At 47.7% G+C, this 19129-nt stretch overlaps 1 protein-coding gene across 1 annotated transcript in view; it reads left to right on the top strand.

Moving 5' to 3' along the window:
• ERICH1 (glutamate rich 1) overlaps positions 1–9505 on the top strand; it is a 37122-nt gene extending 27617 nt beyond the window's left edge. Inside the window, exons 5-6 of the mRNA XM_019953608.2 lie at positions 1954–2148; positions 5416–9505. Of these exons, the coding sequence (XP_019809167.2) occupies positions 1954–2148; positions 5416–5489 (269 nt within the window). The 3' untranslated portion in view covers positions 5490–9505. The remainder of the gene's footprint in view (positions 1–1953; positions 2149–5415) is intronic.
• Positions 9506–19129: the final 9624 nt, after the last annotated feature.

The following is a 19129-nucleotide window of genomic DNA, read 5'->3' as shown; positions in this document are numbered from 1 at the left end:
TCAGGATACTTGAGCACTATTTGTACTGATATAGGAGATGAAATTTATTCTGGAGTTTGTTCTGATGGGTGATGATTCCTTACCTTTGTGTAGAGTCTGACAGCAGCCCTGAGGATCAGGAGCCAAGAGCAGAGTGCTGAGTTACCTTCCACCTCCCCTGGTTCTGATCCGTCCCTGGTAGATTCTGGCAATGCGGTGGTTTAGTGCGTCCAGACTGTAGCACAAACGAGATGAGAAATGCTGACTGTATAATAACTGGAGGGGTAAGGAATGGACTTAAACAATGATGCAAAAAAACTGTGCTTAGTGGATCCATTTTAACCAAGAAGATTAACCCTTTCTCTCTTTGCTTGTTTACCCGCACTTTATATTGATAATAAGTTGAAAACATCCTTAGCAAATATCCACATAACACTAATAGGAGGACATGGCGGATACACTGCAGAACAGAAATAGGATTCAGAGAGATTTCAGTAGATGATCTCTGCCTGAGAGAGTAGCTTCTGGCAGACGACCCTCCTGCCAAGGAGCCTGATGTGTAAGGTGAACTTGGGGTTTCAGGAGCTGCTGAGGAGGCCAAGGGTAGGTTCCAGAGGAGGCGCAGCACAGACCAGGGGAGCCAGACGCCTGCTGCCCTCCTCCCTCCAGGTGCTTGCCCTCCACCCCTTGGGTGTTTGTCCTCTGCCCTTCAGGTGTTTGCCCGTCCAGACAGGCTCAAGTGAGGGTCCAGGGGAAGGGGCAGCGCAGCCCTGGGGAGCAGGCTGACTAGCAGAGCCCTGGGGCTGCCCGGGTCTGGGAAGGAAGGTGGAGGGCCAGGAGTTGGCAGCTCTGTGACAAAGGAAGGTCAAAGATCAGAAGCAGAGCCACACTGGTCCCCTTTAAAGCCGTGGCCCAGCCCTGAACTGTGGGATGGGAGGAGGGCAGCATGTGGTGTCTTGGGGACCAAGCAGGCAGGGCTAAACTGACCCTCCCGTGCAGCATGCTGGCCACACGCTCAGGTGCAGCTGGACCCCTGCCGGCCATACATGCAACTCCCTGCTGTCAGCTCTGTCAATGGCCCCTTCTCTGTCTGCCAAGCAGAGGCAAGGAGAATGCTGTGAGCCAAGCTCCTGAGATTTTCTCGTGCATTCGATGGAGTGTGTCAGGTGCAGCAAGAGGCAGGATGGCACGACCTAAACCATGAGGAACAGCATAGTAGAAAGGGTCCATGGAGTAGAGACACCGCTGTTACCAGACGGCAGATATAAAATAGCTGTAATGGAGATGTCCAAGAAGTAGGGAGAAGGTGGACAAGGATACAAATAAGAGACTTTGACGAGAAAATTTGAACCTATTAGGATAACCAAACGGAGCTTCTAGGTGTAGCAGTCACATAGGTCAGAAAGAGGCTCACCCATGGTACTGGGCAGTGGGACGGGAAGAGGTGGCAGCCAGGAGCTTTTCAGAGCTGGCAAAGGCCACAGAGTCACAGGCTCTGGACATTGTGAGCGCCAGCTGGGGCTAGTGCAGAAACGGCCTCAGCACGATGCGATGGGGAGGGTGCTGTGGCTTGTGGGCAACAGAAGAGCCACGGTCACCTCCTGGGCTTCTCCGAAGCATCGCAGACGCCCAGCAGCTTGTTGTCTACAATTCCTGATGCTGTCAGAGGGCTTGGTGTGGTGTCTGTTCCCTGTGCTCTATGTGTGACTTCTAGGACACGGGACACCCAGATACTTTACGAGTCGGTGCCTTAACAGACACCATGTTTCCACTGCACTTCAATAATGGTATTTGTTGTTTACTTTTCAGAGTTCTGCTCTGATTGTCCCTCATGGCAACGTTTTGTATCCCAAGAGTGTTTGGGATACACTCTTAAGTAGAAATATATGTTTGAGGCTTTCTTTAAGAGGTGAAAGCTTATCTTCAGTTTACAAGAGTAAAAATGCAATTCTCAGGGACCCTGTCTTTGTTTAGGTGTCTCCAAGGATTCCGATTCTGGTGTCTTTATGGAAAGCACCAAGAAGCTATTTAAACAACTGGAAACTCACAGTGTGTCCCCCTCAGACGTGTTCATTCTGGATCACATGAAAACGCTACTACTTTTGCATGACACCAAGAGATTGAAGAGTGCCCTGGATGTGTTCCCGGAACACTGCAGGATGCCACTCGGTATGTGCTCTGTTCATTATGCTCTGGGTTCATTGTGCCGCTTTAGAAACTTGTCTCGGGCTCACCTCTGAAAAACTTTCTCCACCGAAACAGTCCTGTATCAGAAAACAGTCCTGTATCAGAAAATGTAAGGCTGCACATATGCTTGAGGAGTAGGTTCCCACAGAGGGTTATGCTCCTTGCATCTCTTGCTGTAAAAATATCTCCTGATATTTTCAGACATGCATGTGCAATCTACTTTTCCAGACTTGTGAGCTCCACTCTTAGGATTGAATTTTTACTGGTTTAAATGGAAGTGGAAGAGTTCATTTCTTTTCCCTTTTCTTTTTCCTCTGCTAGATGTGAAGATGGTCCATTTTCTGTCCCCCAGGTATCGTGGTCTGCCTTCCTGAACCCCTGAAGTTAAAAGGGGGAGTTGAATCATTAGACGATTTCTCTTTTGTTTACTTCCTCAACCTTTGTTGGATACCTGTTCAATGCAAACTGTCAGGCGCTGGGGCTGACTGTGCTTGCGTGTTCACAGCGCCGTGGGGTGGGGCCTTCACGTTAGCAGCTTGAAATGGGCCTCAGTGGGAATGTTCAGGCCACCGAAGTCTGCAGACACTGAGGATCAAAGGATCAGGACTGTGTTTGGGAGCAGCGTGGAGCAGAGCCCCTGTCAGACCCAGACAGGCAGAGGACAGCCAGCCAGCTGAGTGGGCAGAAGCTCCTGCAGGTCACCTTTGGGCAGTGGTCTCCGAGTGAGTGCAGTGCACGGCTTTCCTCCTCGGAAACCTCAGAGTACAGCTGAGGAGTCAGACTGACATGTTGAAAAAGCTACATGCCACATTTCGTCACATGAAATGACAGTAAAGCTGATAGTAAAGCCAACGGTAAAGCAGTGTGGCCCTGATACAATTAGCAGGTGGATGGGGGATTGACAAGACCCTGTGAGTCGGGGTCCTCAGGAGGACCTGCCTTCACTTCGACCCAGAGCTGATCCATGAGGGGCCTTATCTGCCCTACCTGTGACTGGTCCCACCACAGGCCCTCAGTGGAGAGAGCAGAGGAGCTCCCTGCCCTTCCGGGTCGTGTTCTCGTGGAGATAGGGAAGTCAGCAAGGTGTGCTTTGTACAGCTACGCCCATGGAGGAGACACAGGATGAGCAGGAGAGTGGTGGGGAGTAGCTGGGGCCTGGTCATGTCGGGCCCTGGGGAGCCTGCTGAGTGTGTTGGCCCTCGTCCTGGGAGACGGGGCCACTGGGAGGCCCGTGGCGTGTGGCTGCGCTGAGCAGAGCCTCTCGGACTCAGACCGGAGAAGGGGTGGGGGGCAGTGGGGGCTTTGGTCATGCTCCTGGCAAGAGGGCCATCCCCAGGCACGGTTAGATTTGGGCCATGTGTGAAGGTGGACTCGGGTTTCCCTGCTGCCTGGGCGAGAGCCCTCTTTGGCCTGAGCCCATCATGAGCAGGAGAGGCGGTCAGAGGGTCCGGGACTGGCTGGAGGTGCCTGTCCATGTCCAGGGTGGGGCTCATGCCCCAGCAAGCCACTGCCAGTCCCCTTCACGGAGCAGTGTGGGGCCTGGGGGACAGGAGCTTTGTCCTGGTGGGATCTGGAGTGTGAAGCGGGGATCTGGGGGGTGAAGATGGCACCTTCGAGGGTGTGTGTGCCAAGGAAGGGAGTGGGCGCACTTCTTACAGGAGCAGCTCCAAAAGGAGGTCCTGAGGTGTGGGCCGAGCGCTCGAGAGCCGGGCTTCCACCAGTGGGGGGCCTCCTGGCCGCTCAGGACCCCAAGCCCATGACCCCATGTCTGCATTCTTCCTTCCTGCTGGTTGTTGGGCCCATTGTATTCAGTGTTTTAGCATTTTTACTCCCATAAGGAAGTTTTTGCAAAAAGCCAATTTTATTAAGTTAAACTAATACAGTGTTTTTATAAGATATGAAAACAAATGATTTACAGTCCAGCTGAGTTCCTCACACTGAAGGTGCTCCCAGCGCACGGGGCAGCGCTGGGGGCTTTAGTGAAAATCATTGGACAAGTTTTGCCTGGAAGCACTTATTTAACCAGTTGATGGAAGTAAAATTTAGGTTTGAAGCACTTCTCTGTGAAAATAAATTCCTTTTTTGTGTGTCTGTGTAGGATATGCATTAGAAGTGTTCCCATGTCATGCTACTTTATTAAATTAAATCTTACAAATGGTGAAGCTTTATTTTCAAATATTGGTTCTGTCTAATTCAGTCAGCTTTAGAATTCTGAAATTGTTTACTTTTTCATACAACTAGCTTATGAAGCTTAGTCGGTAGCTACGTCTCTCCTGTCGATGGGATCAGCCTGGAAATAGTAGCATTTCAATAGCAGCCACTGGGCCCTTTCTCTCTGCTGCCTCAGCAGTTAGTTTTCCTAGTTTGTGGGTGTTGCATCAGCTGGGTGTGGCAGCATATCCACAGCCCGTGCACGTGTTTCTACATTTGGTCCGACATACCGCATTCTTTCATCTGCGTATACATACAGTTACCATCTGTGGGGTTTGTATTGTTCTCTGCACACCATGAAGACCTTACGGGCACTCCCACCCTGAACCCTCCTGAGTCCTCTGTGTCCATATTAGGCATCATCACGTGTGAGGCTAGGGGGCCAGGTGGCTGGCCTGGGGCAGGACAGACCATGCGTTTGGAGGCAGCTTGGCACACTTCTGTATGGAGCACGAGATGGACCCCGGCCCGCGGTCCCAGCCTCTTCTCAGAAATGCATCTCAGCCTCAGCAGCAATCAGCTGCCCCGTGGGCACCAAGCTCTAAGCCTTGGGGTTGGAGCCTTGGACCTGGCATTCCCTGCCGTGAGCGTCTTTACAAAGAGCAAGGCCTGAAACAAGGGGCTGTGCCCTCAGCTCAGGCACTATGCTGAGCCATTCCTGGGACAGTTCTGAAACCTGAGTGCCATCCATCGCAGCTCATCTCACTTAGAATTATGCTTCTAACTTCCTGTTGCTTTGTCCACCTTTGACGTAAACTTGTGTTTCTCTTTCACTTCGTATGCAGTTTTTTTGAGCTCAGGCGTTAAGCATGTAGTGTTGGGTGTGATGTTGTAAAGTGAAATACAAACATTCCAGACTGACCTGTACTTTTGTGGGATTCACAAGTGTGTTATTAGTGTCATTTCAACTCCTAAGTTTTGTTTCATTTGATTAATTCAGGATTTACTTTTGGCCTAAGAACTAATAGTTGCAAAATAATAATTTATAATTTTTCTTTTTGTTTTTATTTTTTATTCTGTTTTCTTTTTGCTTTTCAGAATATGCCCGAGTAATCTCAGTTTTCTTTAATTACTGGATCACACATATCCTTCCTGAGAAAAACGATGAATGAAATCAGTGCATCTATTTAAAAAGAGCTAATATTTGACAAGAACAGAAAAGACAAGTATGAAATGGTCTGAGACTTACTTCCTATACACAGAGGAGATGAAATTGTCTTCTAAGTTTTCTTTATAACCCAGACCCTGGGAACTCTGAGGACATTTCTGCCATATTATTTATTTATTGTTTGTACATAATAGGTAAATGTAATCTGAGACTTCAAGTGATAAATTGGGATAAAGTTGAAAATTTCTTTGAAATTTTGTATGGCTTAAATTTTAAAATGGACATTCTGTTAAACTGAATAAACTGTATAGTTTGAAGCTATATATATATATTTTTATAAAGTTCTGAATCACTTGTGTCTGAAAGTTTAAGAATGTTGTATGGGTATTAAAATACTCATTTTAAGTAGTTTGATTCTACAGTAATTGAATTTATTATTGTTTTCTTTTCTTTTTCCTCTTCTCTACTTTGGGAATAATATCAAGAACCTGTTTTTCCTGTTTCCTCTTGTTGTGGAAGCCATCACCAGTTTTCAGTGAGATTGAGTTTTAAAAACACCAGTCAATGCAGTGTTATAGGACAACATTGTCTCTATCTATAAAAATATACATTTTTTATTGTGGTAAAATATATGTAACATAAATAGGCCATTTTGAAGTGTATGATTCAGTAGCATTAAGTGCATTCACAGCATCATGAGATCATCATGACTATCTTCCCTTGTTTTAGGCTGAATGGTGTTCCACACTGTTTATCTACCATCTGTCCATGGACACTGGGTTGTCGCCCCTGTTTCCTCTTATGAATAATGCTGCTGTGAACATTACATACAAAACTGTGTGTGGACATTTTCTTCACTTCTCTTGGGAGTGGAATAGCTGGGTCAGATGGTAATTCTACATTAACCTTTTGAGGAGCTTCCAGGCTGTGGTCCACAGCAGCTGCGCTATCTTCATCCCCACCAGCCGATCAGAAGTCCTGAGCTCTCTGCGTCCCCACCAATACTTGTTATTTTCCACTTTTCTGGTAACAGCCATCCTCATGGTTGTGTAAAGGCATATCGTGGTAGTTTCAGTTTACTACATCCCATGTACTCATTAGCTGTTCTCCTCTTTGGAGACATGCTTAAAGTTATTACCCATTTGTGAATTAGATTATTAGCTTTTTATCATTGAATTATGAGCTGTTTATACTGGGTCATATGGCAACTCCAGTTTTTTGAGGAACCTCCATACTGTTCTCCATAGTGGCTGTACCAGCTTACATTCCAACCAGCAATGTAGAAGGGTTCCCTTTTTTCCATTCCCTCTCCAGTAGTTATTATTTGTCGACTTTTTAATCAGGGCCATTCTGAGCAGTGTAAGGTGGTACCTTATTGTAGTTTTGATTTGCTTTGCTCTAATAATTAGTGATGTTGAACATCTTTTCATATGCCTGCTGGCCATTTGTCTGTCTTCTTTGGAGAAATGTCTATTTAGGTCTTCTGTCCATCTTTTGATTGGGTTGTTTAATATTGAGTTGTATGAGCTGTTTGTATAATATATTTTGGAAATTAAGCCTTTGTCAGTCACGTCATCTGCAGATATCTTCTCCCAGTCCATAGGCTATCTTTTTGTTTTATTGATGGTTTCTTTGCAGTACAAAAGCTTATAAGTTTGATTGGGTCCCATTTGTTTATTTTTGCTTTTATTTCTATTGCCTTGGGAGACTGAATGGTACAAGTTATGTCACAGAATGTTTTGTCCATGGAATTTTATGGTGTCATGTCTTACATTTTGAGAGTGTGTCCTTAACTTCATTGATTTACATGTGGATGTCCAGCTTTCCCAACACTGAAGACAGACTGTCTTTTCTCCATTACATGTTCTTGCCTCCTTTGCTGAAGACTGACTGTAGGTGTGTGGATTTTATTTTGGGGCTCTCTGTTCTGTTCCATTGATCCATATATCTGTTTTGTTCTGGTACCATGCTGTTTTGATTACTGTAGCTTTGTAGTTGGAGAGGGCAATGACACCCCACTCCAGTACTCTTGCCTGGAAAATCCCATGGACGGAGGAGCCTGGTGGGCTGCTGTCTGTGGGGTCGCACAGAGTCGACACGACTAAAGCGACTTAGCAGCAGCAGCAGCAGCTTTGTAGTACTGTCTGAAGTCCAGGAGGATTATACCTCCTGCTCTGTTCTTTTTCCTCAGAATTGCTTTGGCAATTCTGGGTCTTTTATGGTTCCATATAAATTTTAGGATTATCTGTTCTAGTTCTGTGAAAAATGTCATGGGTAATTTCGATCACATTCAATCTGTAGATTACTTCGGGTAGTATGGCCATCTTAGCAATATTAATTCTTCTAATCCAAGAATATGGGTTATCTTTCCATTTCTTGGAATCATCTTCAATTTCCTTTATTAATGTTTTATAGTTCTGAGCATATAAGTCTTTCACCTCCTTGGTCAGGTTTATACCTAAGTTTTTTTTTTTAATAATTTTTTAAATTAAAGGATAATTGCTTTACAGAATTTTGTTTTCTGTCAAGTATTTTTTTAATGCAATTTTAAAAGGAATTGTTTGTTTTACTTGCCCTTTCTGACATTTCACTGCGAATCTAAAGAAATGCAACCAGTTTCTATATGTTAATCTTGCATCCTGCTATTTTGCTGAAATTATCAGTTCTAGTAGTTTCTGTGTGGAGTCTTTAGGGTTTTCTGTATATGGTGTCATACCATCTGCATATAATGATAATTTTACCTCTTCCGTTCCAGTTTGTATACTTTTCCTTTTTCTTGTCTGATTGGTATGGTGAGGACCTTCAACACTCTGTTGAATAGAAGTGTTAAGAGTGGGCATCCTTGTCTTGTTCCATATTTTAGTGACAGGGCTTTCAACTTTTCACCATTGAGTGTTATGTTGGCTGTGAGTTTGTTATAAACAGCTATTATTATATTGAGATATGGTCCCATAAATGGAATTGTTTTTATTTTCTCTTCAGATTGTTCATTGCCAATATACAGAAATGCAACTGCTTTTTTTGAAATGCAGCTGATTTTTCATATTGATTTTGTATCCCACTAGTTTGTTGAATTCATGTATTAGCTCTTAACAGTCGTGTGTGTGTGTGTGTGTATGTATGTATGTATAATCATTAGAGTTTTCTGCATATAAGATCATATCATCTGTGGAAAAGATAATTTTATTTCTTTCCTTCCACCATGGATGCACCATTCTCCAGGGCTCCTTTTCCCCCTCACCTCACTGTGTTCTTAAGAGGTGTCTGTCCCACTAAGTGGAACCTCCTGGAGGCAGATGAATCAGCAAGGATGCCCTACTGGTTCTGGAGATCTGTCATCTTAAGACTGGTTTCTGTGAAGCTCCCCAGGCTTAATAAAAGTTGGCAAGTGGAGCCACAAACCAGGCCTGGACAAGGACAGGCCCAACCAGGATGTGCCACCAACCAGGACAGGGCCATAAACCAGGATAGGTGACCGACCAGGTCAGGTCACTGACCAGGATGGGTCACTAGCCAGGACAAGTCCACCGACAAGGACAAATCCACCAACCAGGAGAGGTCCATCATCCAGGATGGGCCACCAAGCAGGATGGGCCTACTGTACCCTAGGGACTGCCTCCTTGAGAATGGATGATGATCCATTTTCCCCATGGAGATGGAAAAAGAACACAGCCACACCCCGAAGTGGGAGCTGTGGCAGCTTCCTGTCTACATCCACAACGGCCTTCACTTACCCCTCAATGGAGACATACTCAGCCGCTGCCACTGCCTCTTCCTCCTTCCCTGAGACGTCACTTTGATGAGGTCAGAGGCTGGGGAATCACGTCCCCTTCACCGCAGGGTTGAGGGGTCACTGGCAGGCAGGTGATGTCAGCCTGCTGCCTCCTCTCCAGAACATCCCACTGCCTCGGGAGGGACACCTGGCTTTCTGATTTGCCAGGTTGTAATTCTTCTATTAAGATGCCTCCCGATTAATGACCCATTTGCTGGTATGAAAATAAAGTATTGGCTGATTCATAATTTCCTGTTATTTCTCCACCTCCAATTTGCATCTTTTAGTTATACACAATTTACATCTTTCCCATGCCCAGCAGGTAGACACACTGTTGATGGATTCCAGGGAAAACTTATTTGCAGATAGGACTTGACCTTTTACTTGATTCTTTCTGGTCTCAGCACAGAATCCCTGTAAACCCTTCTATCAGCTCACTGGGAGACCAGGACAGTTCACCAACCAGGACGGGCCACCAACCAGGACAAGTCTCTCTGACCACACCCCAGAGGTACAGAGGAACAAGGGTGTAGCTGAACAGGTAGGGTAGCCAGGGTTAATCAGTTTTGTGGATCATCCTAATTTCAAGAAGAAAAATGCCTCGTCTAGAAAACAAAAACAAATAAATCATGTCTCTGTGTCAGCATAAATACAATAATCTGATTCTCCCAGCGTGATTGCAGTTGGATGATAATTAGATCAACTTATCTTTTACAATCGTGCAGGATGCTTATTCAGTCCATGCCACTTGTTTTATATTAATGCAGACAAAGGAAGAGCTCAAGAATATGAGGAGTGCTCATCAGCTTGCTGACAGTGAGGTGAGTGTGCCAGGAAAACCCCCAGGCTTTTCTGAACCCCAAAGCCTCAGTGAGTGGAAGAGGTGGCCGAGTCTCGCCACTGCCCCCCAGACCCGGAGGCTCAGTGTTTTCAGAAGAAATTGCCCTGGGTTCATTCATCCCCACTCGGCCGGCTCTGGGTTTTCCTCTGTCCAGCACTGTCAGTGCCCAGTTTTTCTGTGGCGCTTGTCTTCTCATTCAGAGAGTCTGGTGAAAACTTGGGTCCCCTCCAACGTATGAAGGGTGCACAGAGCTTCCCCACCACACCGGAGACACTGAACAACTCGAGGAGTTGCAGGATCCCCAAAACCCACTCCACATGACAGACTACCAAAATTTTAGTGGCTAAAACAGCATCTTTCATTGCCTTGCAGTGACCATGGGTCAGGCCCAGGCTTGGCCAGCTGTGTCCTGGGTTTGGGACCTAGAGGCTGTGCACAGAATCTGTTCCTGTGGCTATGGGACCAAGGTGCTAGTTTTCTTGTTGACTGCCAGCGGAGGCTACTCTCACCTCCCTGAGGCTCCCACAAGCCCCAGCTCCACCTGAGCCTCTGCCCACCTGCCAGCAATTCTCGGAGGCCAGTAGGAGACCTGGGAAAGACCAGAGTCTGGAAGGCTTGCCTTGGTAGAGTTAAGCTGCCAGGATTGTCTCCCTTCTGCTTCATTTAAAACCAACTGGTTACGGGGCCTGAAGTCCTTTTTCCTTGCATGCAGCCATTGGCAATGACCCTTCTGGTACCATCCTGGCCCATAGCACCTGGCACAGATGTTGCACTGGTCACTTAACAGACCACTTAAGGTGACCACTCAGGTCTTCCTTCCAGAGGACTTGCTGTCAATGTGGTTAGCTGCTGCCAGCCCTTCAGGTCCATGTCCTACATAGACCAGATGCCCTTGGTCACCTTCACCTTCTAGGTCCCATGGATGTTCAGATGGAATCATTTATCTCCTTTCATTTTACAAGAGAGAATTCTCTTGTGACCAGAGAATTTAGGGGACTTGCTTAGTATCACACAGCACTTTTAAAGATAGAAAGTAGAAAGTGAGATGAGCAACGTGTAGGTGAGAATGTATAGGTGATATGTTATCAGAATTAGATGGAGAGAAATTACCTTCATGGAGGAATCAAGGGAGAAAGAGGGCTTCATAAAGGTGATACCTGAGCTAAAAGAGAGGATGAGGTTGTCTGGAAATACAGGAGGAAGGCAGAAATGCTGGGAGGTGACAGCAGGTGAAAGAGGGAGGTGCTTCACCTTCTCATGGCTATTTTCTGTCTGCACCAACAAGGAGATATTTCAGTCAGCAGCTATGCTGTTGATTCAAAATGTTGACACATTTCTACTGGCAGTTATGCCCAAGAATATCTCCTCTTCAGATTTAGTCACCACTACCCTTTCTAGGGCTTCCCTGGTAGCTCAGTGGTAAAAGAATCTGCCAGCCAATGCAGGAGACTCAAGAGACATGAGTTCCCGATCCCTGGGTCAGGAAGATCCCCTGGAGAAGGAAATGGCAACCCGCTCTAGCAGTCTTCCCTGGGAAATCCCATGGACAGAAGGGCCTGGTGAGCTACAGTCCATGGGATTGTAAAGAGTTGGACATGGCTTAGCAACCAAACAATACCCTTGCTAGAAATGTCCTAAAATAATAAATGTTTTGTTAAGGGGTTGGGGCATTCCAAATGATTGTAGACAGTAACTGACAACAACTGCCAGGAATCTGCCATCAAGGCAGTGATCACAGAACCAACATCAAGTATATATGTCTGCAGAAATCAGAGGGCAGCCTCATCAACTCATCCTCACAGACTCCACAGTATAATCCAGTTTCTTCTCTCTGCAGTATTCTCATTGCAGATTTAGATGCTCATCCAGTTTTTTATTATATTCATAATGGAGAATGAAGAAGAGGGGAACTAATATTTATTGAGCACCTACTGTCTGCCAGGTATGTGATAAATCCCTTAATCTTTCTAATATCTCATATCTTTCTGTTCTCACAATCTATAAAGAATTTAACAGTTATTATCATTCCCACTTTGTGGGTGAAGAAATATTTGCTTGACCTTAATTGACCATGAAAAACAGACTGGTTCAAAACTGGGAAAGGAGTAAGTCAAGTCTGTATATTGGTCACCCTGCTTATTGAACTTATTTGCAGAGTACATCATGCGAAATGCCAGGCTGGATGAATCACAAGGTGGAATCAAGATTGCCAGGAGAAATATCAGCAACTTCAGATATGCTGCATATGACACCACTCAATGGCAGAAAACCAAGAGGAACTAAAGAGCCTCTTGATGAGAGTGAAAGAGGAGGGTAAAAAGCTGACTTAAACTCAACATTCAAAAAACTAAGATCATGGCATCTTATCACATCATGGCAAATAAAAGGGAAAAAGTGGAAGCAGTGACAGACTTTTATTTTCTTGGGCTCCAAAATCACTACAGATGGTGACTACAACCATGAAATTAAAAGACGCTTGCTCCTTGGAAGGAAAACTATGACAAACCTAGACAGTGTATTAAAAGGTAGAGACATTACTTTGCTGACAAAGGCCTGTATAGTCAAGGCTGTGGTTTTTCCAGTAGTCATGTATGGATGTGAGAGTTGGACTATAAAGAAAGCTGAGTGCTGAAGAATGGATGCTTTCAAACTGTGGTGCTTGAGAAGACTCTTGAGAGTCCCTTGGATTGCAAGGAGATCAAACCAGTCCATCCTAAAGGAGATCAGTCCTGAATGTTCATTGGAATGACTGATGCTGAAGCTGAAGTTCCAGTACTTTGGCCACCTGATATTCTCATGTTTCTAGCCAACTCACTGGAAAAGACCCTGATGCTGAGAAAGATTGAGGGCAAAAGGAGAAGGGGGTGGGGGACAGAGGATGAGATGGCTGGATGGCATCACCTACTCAGTGGACATGAATTTGAGCAAACTCCAGGAGATAGTGGAGGATGACAGCCATGCTGATGGTTGGGAAGAATTTTATAGTAAAAGACTCAAAGGAAGATGGGCCTGTTAAAACTAACAGTTATTACATTTCCTTCTACTTGATTCAATAAGTAAAAGGTTGTGTATTCAAGAGAAAGACACTGAAACCATATTAAAGGAGATGCTGAGCTTGGTAAAAAGACTTCTCCCAAAAAATATTAGTTCCTAAAGGTCCTTACAGTTGTTCTCTCTGGGGGGCCAAACTCCAAAGAGGAGCCTTATAATTTGGAGAACTCTGGACATCAGAGAAATCTGGTGGTCAGTCGGCATTAAAGGAGAGTGGGAGACCAGCCCCCATGCTGGAAGTCCCTCCTGCAGCTTCCCCAGGTGCCACCTGACCTGCAGGTGTTCCAGCAACAGGTATGCAGGTGAGAAAGCTGTTTACCCCATCTGAGCTCAGCACCACCTCTGTTTCACGTATGAACACAAGGCAGTTTTCACACAACTGCAGTATTCCCTGCAGGTTTCAGGATTGCCATGGTCTGTCATACACATGGGGCCTGTAACTTTTGCACCAAAAACTATTCACCTTCTCTGCAGATCAGTCCCCATGGCAACTCATGTTGCTAAGTCACCATCGGGTGGGGAGGGGAAGATACCAGGAGAGCACAACTGAAGTAGGGAATACCATTGTGCTGGATGCTACAGACAGACAGACCGCCCAGTGCACGCTGATGGCCCATCCTGTGTGGGCTGAGCTCCCCGGTGCTGGCCCATCAGGGCAGCCTTGGGGATCCCACATCCTGTAGACCCTGAGGAGGAGCGTCTGTGCTGCCTTTTAGGGGAAACGTCTGCTTTTAGGCAGAAGCTGTGCTTGTTTGGGTGGCAGTGTGTGGAGGGTTAGTGCCACATGGGGTGACTCAGGTTATATGGACCCTGACCCTTGGCCTCAGAGCTAAAGGGTGGAGCCCAGGTCGCTTGTCAGGCCCACATCTCCAGCACCACAGCCGCCAATGAAATGCTATAAGAAGCCCTCCTAAAACGCCATGATTCCCTTTCCTGATTATCTGTCCCCTGAAGGCTGAGTGAAGGCTGAGAGCCCCAGGAGGCTATTGGTAAACACCCCGCTTCAGCTCCTGTTACCTGATAGGGGAGTTAAGCATCTCAATCTGGCTGAAGTGAGCCTTGGCAAACTGTCAGTAGGAAAGGGGGTTTCCTGCCTGCCCGGGTCATCAGTAGAACTTGGCGCACATGTGGTTACTCAGCGCGAGCAGAGTGGTGGCTGGTGAGGATGAGGAGGTGGCACAGCCGGAGTGCAGGGCTGGGAGCCTGCAGGCAGCCCTAAGGACACCTCACCAAGAGCCGTGTGCACCTACAGCCGCACGATGTCAGATGGACACTGACCCCTCCATCCTGGAGGCTGGAGCCCCAACCCAGGCCTGCTGGGTGCCGAGGGCCTCTGCCTGGCCTGCAGGCGCACCTTCTGGGTCTTCACCTGGCCTTTCCTCTGTGGGGAGAGGGGAACCCAACCCCATCAGAGTGGGGTCTGCCCTGTGACCTCCCCTGACCTTAATCTACCCCCAAAGGCCCAGCTCCTGAGAAGCCCACAAGGGCAAGGTCTCCCCAGGTGTGTCCACCTGGGGTTTGAGGGGAGAACAGAGAAGAGAGAGGCAGAGAGGTGAGGCTCAGGAAGTGAGGAGGGGCCTGTGGAAGAGATGTCTGGTCCTGGAGGTCAGAGAGGCTCAGAAGGGCCCCAGGTGCCTTACGCGGGTTGGGGAGGGGACACAGGTGCTTCCCGGGGCCGGCGCCCACACTTCCAGGGCCCACGGGTGGCAACGTGGAGCGCCCAGAGGTCAGGGCAAGCCAGGCTCGTTCTTCCCACCAGGGAGGCCTGTGCACCTGGGCCCGAGGAGGCACAGCCCCTGGAGGTACGGCCAGTGCCCCTCTCCCTCCACGCCCATGGTGTTGTGATGGGGATCAACCAAGGGCACAGGCTCGTCTGCCTTCAGCGCGTGGTCTGGGTCCAGGGGTGTGGGGTCAGGGCCTGGGTGGGTGTGGAGGATCAGGAGTCCCGAGTGTCTGCCGTTAGACCAGACGTGGCGCTCCAGGCAGAAGACAGAATTGAGGGGTAATTGTGCTCTTGGGAAGAAGAGGAAGGATCGAGCAGCAGAATTCCCTGCTTCCTCCAGTCCTGAGCAGGAGAGAGGTCACAGGGGCAGCAGGAGGGACGAGCCATGCATGTGGACGTAGCTCACCTGACTACGTTCCAGGCCAGACACTCGCGTCAGGACAGATGGAGCCCCCAGGCTGGAGGGGCTCGGCGCTCTCAGGCTTCCCAGTGGGGCAGGGCACAGATGCTTCAAGAATGCTTGTTATACTGTTCTCAAAGGTCTGAGCCTCTTTTAGCCCAGCTGGGCAGCCTCTTGGTGGAGGGTCTCATTGGTGTCATCAACGCAGATGAGAAGGAAAACGATAAAAAAAGAAATCGTGACAAGTTTTTGGTTGGCTGGCTGGGTGAAGGGAAACACACAGAACGAAAGTGCTTGAACTGTCCTCCCAAATCAGGTTACATAGAAACTCAAGCACCTCACAACAAACAAAACTTTGCCAGTGAAGCTGTGAGGGAAGAGAGGTGGCTGGTGGGAGATGTGGGCACCACGGAAGGTCTTGAAATAACCCAGCAAGCCCTCACCACCTGGAACCCAGCCGAAGTTTCCATCTGCAAAGGTTAAAGACAGGCTATACAAATGCACGTATATATGTATATATATGTGCACACACGTGCATTGCATGTCATATGCAGTATTGTGTATCACATGCCACGTGTGCAGTGTTACATGTTGTGTGATATATACAATGTTATATTTTGTGTGATATATAATACATACTGACAGTACTTGTGGCCTGTGACAAGTTCTTTACCTGAAAGCTTGAATTTTATGTGATTTTCATACTCCAGTTACAGCCAGCCTTTAAGAAACTTCAACTTGTTGAGGTTGGCTGTTGTATAAAAATTACCCATAATTATCAGGAAAGAATATTAACATACTCCTCTCTTTTCCCATTCTATAGTAAATTTGCTAAAAATTTTGTTTTTAAAGTTATACTTTTTGCTTAAGTGTATTATTCCTGTTAACATGAGGAGTTTATTACTGTTTTTTAAAATTAATAAATGTGTATTTTAAAATTTCTGTTTAATTTCTAGCGTGGTAAATGTTGATACACACAAGCACAGCTCACAGTGTCCTCAACACCTTTCCAGTGTATCCAGGACCCTGAGAGGCAGAGTTAAGAACCGCTGCCACCCCCACTTCTGCCCGGTTAACCAGGCTCCTTGGAGAAGCAGCCAGTTCCAGGTGTGGAGACAAGTGCGAGGTGAGTGCAGAGTATCTTGTTCCCAAAGCAAGTAGATGCTCACAGCTGTGAAAGGACATATCGTAGTGACAGCTTCAGGAGTCTCCCACTCAGCAGATTGGGACTAATGTAAATTTTCAAGAAAACAGTGATATAAACAGATGAATAGTAATTCCAGTGGCACTAAGGACAGGATGGGGAGGGCAGGGGAGGAGCTCTTTGCTCTCCTCAGGGAGGTCAGGTTAGGGCTGAAAGGCCCAGCCATCTAGTCACAGGATGGTCCTATGGCCACCAGCCCAATTCTGCAGTCCTGGGGCTTCACCAAGAGTCACCTCCTTGCACATAAAAAGTCATGTGTCATGCTGGAAAATACAGGGTCTTAGAGGCTCTGTGTCAGGAACCTGGAACGGAAACCAAGTTTAAATTACATCAGTGTCGCCACCCCAGCAGCCCCCTCCTTCTTGGGCTCCGGGGCAGGACAGACCCTTGTGACCAAAAGTCAGTATCAGTTTCCTCCCTGTCCTCGATGGAGAGAGAGCAGAGAGGGTTCCTCCTCAGAGCCAGGTGTGCACAAGGCAGTGTCGCATGATGTGCCCCCCCTCTCAGGGGACCTATTCTCACAGGAGGGGCTGCTGAGGGGCCTGATTGGATGCCAGGTGTGAGGACGACTGGGTCGTGATCAGGTAGACATGAGCATCTGGTGCAGCAGGTGGACCGGTCAGCTGCGCTTAGTACAGACGCAAGGCTGCCAGGAATGGGTGTTGCAGAAGGAAGCTAGGAAGGAAGCTTGGAAACGGTGTTCAGACAGCTCCTCCTCCCTTTTCTTCCCTCCCCCTTCTGAATTCCCCCCCAAAGTGCAGTGAAGAGGCTTTTTAAAGGCAGGGATTCATGACCTACAGCAATGGGGAAGGCAAAACTGGAAGCTCTAATTCTGGTCTATTGGTACAAGAAACAGGAACCAACAGGATTTACCTGGAAGAGCAGCCGGTGTTGTGGACTGAATGTTTGCCCTCCCCCCACCCAAATTCATCTATGCGTCTCGTTACTGTAACTTATTATGATCTGTGACCCTCCAAAAATCCTTACGCGCAAGTGATGGTTTTAGGGGGGGGTACCTTTGGGAGGTGATGGGGTCATGAAGGTGGGGTCCCCATGCATGGGGTCATTGCCCTGATAACAGACTCCGCAGAGCTCTCAGCCCCTCCTCCACATGAGGACACAGTGAGGAGACACCATCTGTGAACCAGGAAGCTCTTAATCACTATACCTTTCCGACACTGATCTTGGAGGTCCAGGCTCCAGACTGAGAAATAGATGTCCATGGTTCACACGCCCACAGTCTGTGGTCCACTGTTACATGGCCTGAGCAACTGACAGCCCATGCTGACTAAGCCCAGATGCTCAGGACTTGGCCACATCAGGTCCTGCAAAGAAGGTGAAGGTCATGGCTGAGATGAGGGTGAGTTAAGAAGCTCTGAGCCCTGAGCCCCGCCCAGCATCTGTGCCTTTCCTGGGTCTCTGGAGAAGATACAGCAGAGATTCCCTGGATGGGGCCAGGTGCAGCTTGAGCAGGACTCCCCTCCCAACAGTGGGCACTGGGGGGGTGTCTGCCCCATTCTCCACTCATTGCTCATCCCTCAGGCCACTTCCTCCCCATACCCCTGGGCCCCCAGCTGGTCCCCTGCTCTGCCAGCCCCTTAACTCATCCTTCTTGGCTCTCACCATGCAGGCTAGTCCCCCGTGTGTCTGTGTGACCTGCGAATGAGCCCGCCTGCAGGTGCCAGGACCCTCCAGGTGACACACCTGGCAGTGTGTCATCTGCTGTTTACATTGTGTCCTCAGCAGTGGGTTGGGGCTCGGTACACAGTGGGACTCAGTGAACGCTTCCTGAGTGGAAGAGTGGATGACAGCCAGGGACTCAGCGCAGGATGTGAGGAGGGAAGGCAGGTCTGAGGCTGCTATGGACCAGAAGCGAGAGATGGAAGTGCCAAGAACAGGATGGGTAGTTGAGCCCGGGAGGATCCCCAGCTTCCGAAGCACAGGAAGAAAACTGCACAGGGGCTACTATGGTGCAAACATAAACCCCCAGAGCTGAGCACACAGAATTTGTAAGTCTTGTGGGAGAACAAATGAAAGCAACCAGGAGAGTTTGGAAAGTGGGCTCAGACCAGGTGTTGGAGGAGGTGTGGGCAGGGCAGCCAGCCCGAAGAGGACTCAAGAACCACTTTAGTCAAGCATGGGCCTCACCTGTGGCTCTGCACCTCTGCTTTGGGTGCATTGCTCAGGGAAGTTCACACAGGTCCTCAAGCTCACCACAAAGGTCCTCACATTAGCATCACTTGTGGTGTCTGCAAGCAGGAGGCTGCCTGGTGTCCACCTGTGGATGGGGATGTAGTGTGTGTGGTTAGAAGCAACAAATTAGATGGACATGTAGCCTCATTAACTCATCAGTTAATGATGAGTACAGTGCTAAAAGAACGTGCTCAGAGGGAAAGTAAGAAACACGATGACATGGCCACATAAAACATTTTCACAAAAATCCATGCACATAAAACAATAGAAGAAATTTTGTAAGAATGTATTCACATAGAAAGACCCATGGTAGAAAGACTGCCCATGGCAAAGAGAAGGGAGAGGGAGTAGAGATAAGAGGATGAATGAGAATAGAAAGCACACCAGAGATCAACCATGTGCAGATCAGGAGTGGTCATGTGGGGGAAAGTGAGCAGCACAATTAATTCAGCAGCTGGGA

The sequence above is a fragment of the Bos indicus genome, chromosome 27, assembly GCF_029378745.1.
Source record: "Bos indicus isolate NIAB-ARS_2022 breed Sahiwal x Tharparkar chromosome 27, NIAB-ARS_B.indTharparkar_mat_pri_1.0, whole genome shotgun sequence".
NCBI classification, from domain to species: Eukaryota; Metazoa; Chordata; class Mammalia; order Artiodactyla; family Bovidae; genus Bos; species Bos indicus.
The sequence above is the reverse complement of the archived record's forward strand: the minus strand, read 5'-3'. Positions and strand labels throughout refer to the sequence as shown.